Genomic DNA, 3,140 nt, shown 5'->3' on the forward strand with positions numbered 1-3,140 from the left:
AGATCCAGCAGCCAAATGGTCAGACGGACAGCCAGCAGCGGCAGCAGCGCAGCAGCAGCAGCAGCAGCAGCAGCACCTGCTGCTGCTGCTGCTGGTGGTTCTGCTGCTGCTGCTGGTCGCGTTGGTGGCCAGGGGTGGGGCCCCTTCTGGAGACCCTTAAGAGTGTCTGCTGCTGTGCTTAGTGCTGCAGCAGCAGCAGCATCATGGGGGGCCCCTCTTGCTGCTGCTGCTGCTGCTGCTGCTGCTGCTGCAGTTACTGCAGCACATATCTCAGCAAGAGGGGGGCCCCCAAGGGTTGCAGCCCAATCCCAGCAAGGGTTTTTGTTTCTATAGATGACAGAGCTGTACCCTTGTTCAGCATACAGCATAGAGAAGAACAAACTAGAATGGGGGGCCCCCGTCTGGCTTGGGGGCCCCTGAGGGGCCCCCAGGGGGCCCCCCTGGCGGGGGGGCCCCCCAAGCTGAGAGACAGCTGCAGCAAGAGGAGGCAGCAGCACAACTGCAGCAGTAACAAAGGAGGAAGGCAAGAGGGCCCCCAGTCTCCTGAGGCCCCTACCCTTCTCTACCCTCAACCGTATTCTTATATGGGGGCCCCCGGGGGCCCCCTGGGGGCCCCCAAGGGTACAGAAAGTAAAAGAAGAAGGAGATGAAGGCAATCCTCTACCTGTTGCATGTTCTGCTGCTGCTATTGCTGCTGTTGGCGGTGCTGCTAGCACTGCTGTTGGTGCTGCTGCTGCTGCTGCTGTTGCTGCTGCTGCTGCTGCTGCTGCTGCTGCTGTGCCCTCGTCATCTTCGCCCCCTATGATAAGGAGGAGTTCCCTCAGAGAGGGTGAGAGACGGCTGCAAGCCGCAGCAGCAGGTGCTGCAGCAGCAGCACCTGCTGCTGCAGCAGGTGCTGCAGCAGCAGCAGCTGCTGCTGCTGCTGCTGGCTGCTGTGGGGGCCCCCTGGGGGCCCCCAGGAGGAGACAGCAGAGCATCGAGCGAGCTGCCGCCCACAAGTCGAAGACCTCTTCTGTGCCCCCTTCTCCTCTCCATACATAGCGGAAAGCTAAGCAGCCGTGCAGCAGCAGCCACTCATCTGCTGTCAAGCTGCTGCTGCTGCTGCTGCTGCTGCTGCTGCTGCTGCTGCTGCTGGTGAGGGTGTTTTGTAAGTCAGAAGAGGAAGGGGATGGAGGGACAGCAGCATCTATCGCCTGCAGCAGCAGCGACTGAAACTCACTCCACTGCAGCAAGCCAAACCCAAACTGCTCCCGCCGCTGCTGCTGTTGCTGCTGCTGCTGCTGCTGCTGCTGCTGCTGCTGCTGCTGCTGGTAGCGCTGCAGCATCTCCCGCAGGAGATAGGGGAGACGAGGCTTCAGCTTTGCTGCTAGTCGGTGGAGGGCCCCCAGGGTCAGGAGGGGCCTCACCAGCACTGCAGCAGCAGGGGGCCCCCTCACTGCCCGCAGCAGCACCTCCAACGCCTCGGGGGCCCCCCTCTCGCTGCAGCAAACAAGCAGAAGCAGCAGCAGCAGCAGCAGCAACAGATACCCAAGCAGCACCACCAATTACATCAGCAGCATCACCTCTATCGGCAGCAGCAGCAACAGCAGCAGCAGCAGCAGCAGCAGCAGTGTACGTCTCATCTCTACCTACCGCAGCAGGGCACATAGGGGCCCCCAATCCATCCACTCTCCCTTCGCGCTGCCTGGGGGCCCCTCAGCAGGCTTGGGGGGCCCCCCACGACACAGGAATACCCCTGGCGGCATCTCAGCTACATCAACAGCCCATGACGGGGGCCCCCCACCAGACCCACTTACAGGGGGCCCCCCGGGGGCCCCCCCTGCAGCTCCTCCTAGGGGCCCCCCTGGGGGCCCCTGGTATGCTATCAGCTCCACTGCAAGCAGTAGCCGGCCCAAGACACGACCTGTGGGGCCCCCATGGGGCCCCACGCTTGCAGGTGCATCGTCTGAGGGGCCCCTGGGGGCCCCCGGTGCAGCCAGGGGGGCCTCGGGGGCCCCCTGGTGCAGCAGCAAACTGAGAGCAGCCTCGGCCAGGGGGGCCCCCGTACCCCCCGGAACGCTCAGCAGCGCACTCGCTACAACTGTCTCCTCAAGGAGACAGCTGGCGTCAGCAGCAGAAAACAAAGTAAAAGATAGATGCTCGCGGCTGCTGCTGCAGCAACACACAGAAAAAGTAAATACAAACATGCAGCAGCAGCAACAGCAACGATAACAGCAGGAGCAGCAGCAGCAGTAGCAGCAGCAGCGGTCTATGGAGAGAAAAACCAGCAGCAGCAGCAGCAGCAAGGGGAAGATGAATCATGGGGGCTTACTTCTGGGTGCTGCCAGTAGGACGATTATCCTGCTGCTGCTGCTGCTGCTGTTGCTGCAGCTGCTGCTGTTGCTGCTGCTGCTGCAGAGGAAAGCAGATGCATGCAGGGTCAGCAGCAGCAGCAGCAGCAGCAGCAGGCTGCAGCACGAGGATCTCCTCAGGTATATGGGGGGCCCCCAAGGCACTGAGGGGAATCCGCCAGCGCTGCAGCAGCTGGCCTTGGGGGCCCCCATGTCGAGCCACTGTTAAGCACCAACCCTGCTGCTGCTGCTGCTGCTGCTGCTGCTGCTGTTGCTGCTGCTGCTGCTGCTGCTGCTGCTGCTGATATTGGCGAAGCTCAGCTAAACCGAGGACGACGTCAGCCACGCGGATTCGCATGGAGTTGCTGACGAGAGATATGGATTCTGCTGCTGCTGCTGCTGCTGCTGCTGGTGCTGCTGCTGCTGCTGTTGCTGCTGCTGCTGTTGCTGCTGCTGCTGTTGCTGCTGTTGCTGTTGCTGCTGCTGCTGTTGCTGCTGCTGAGGGAAGAGCCATGCGAACCTCGGGGGAATCCAGCAGCTCGGATGTCGTTGCTGCTGCTGCTGCTACTTCGTTTGCTGCTGCTGCTTTGTTTGCTGCAGCTGCTTCTGTTGCTCCTGCTGCAGCCACAATTGCTGTTCCTGCTGCTGCTGCTGCTGCTGCTGCTGCTGAGCGCGGCGTTGGGCTGCCTGTAGCCGCAGACACTTTACTAACTCGACCCCATTCACTGCTGCTCTCATCTGCCTGCTGCTGCTGCTGCTGCTGCTGCTGCTGCTGCTGTTGCTGCTGCTGCTGCTGCTGCTGTTGCTGCT

At 62.1% G+C, this 3,140-nt stretch overlaps 1 protein-coding gene across 1 annotated transcript in view; it reads right to left on the reverse strand.

Annotated features, from left to right (window-relative positions):
* Positions 1 to 381: 381 nt before the first annotated feature.
* The window catches only part of EMH_0041890 (uncharacterized protein), a gene marked incomplete at both ends in the record, with an annotated part of 7,780 nt that continues 5,021 nt past the window's right edge, over positions 382 to 3,140 (reverse strand). The window contains 4 exons of the mRNA XM_013495676.1: positions 382 to 461; positions 665 to 1,479; positions 1,633 to 2,100; positions 2,312 to 3,138. Coding sequence (XP_013351130.1) covers positions 382 to 461; positions 665 to 1,479; positions 1,633 to 2,100; positions 2,312 to 3,138 — 2,190 coding nt within the window. The remainder of the gene's footprint in view (positions 462 to 664; positions 1,480 to 1,632; positions 2,101 to 2,311; positions 3,139 to 3,140) is intronic.

The sequence above is a fragment of the Eimeria mitis genome, genomic scaffold, assembly GCF_000499745.2.
Source record: "Eimeria mitis Houghton genomic scaffold, Emh_scaff1693, whole genome shotgun sequence".
NCBI classification, from domain to species: Eukaryota; Apicomplexa; class Conoidasida; order Eucoccidiorida; family Eimeriidae; genus Eimeria; species Eimeria mitis.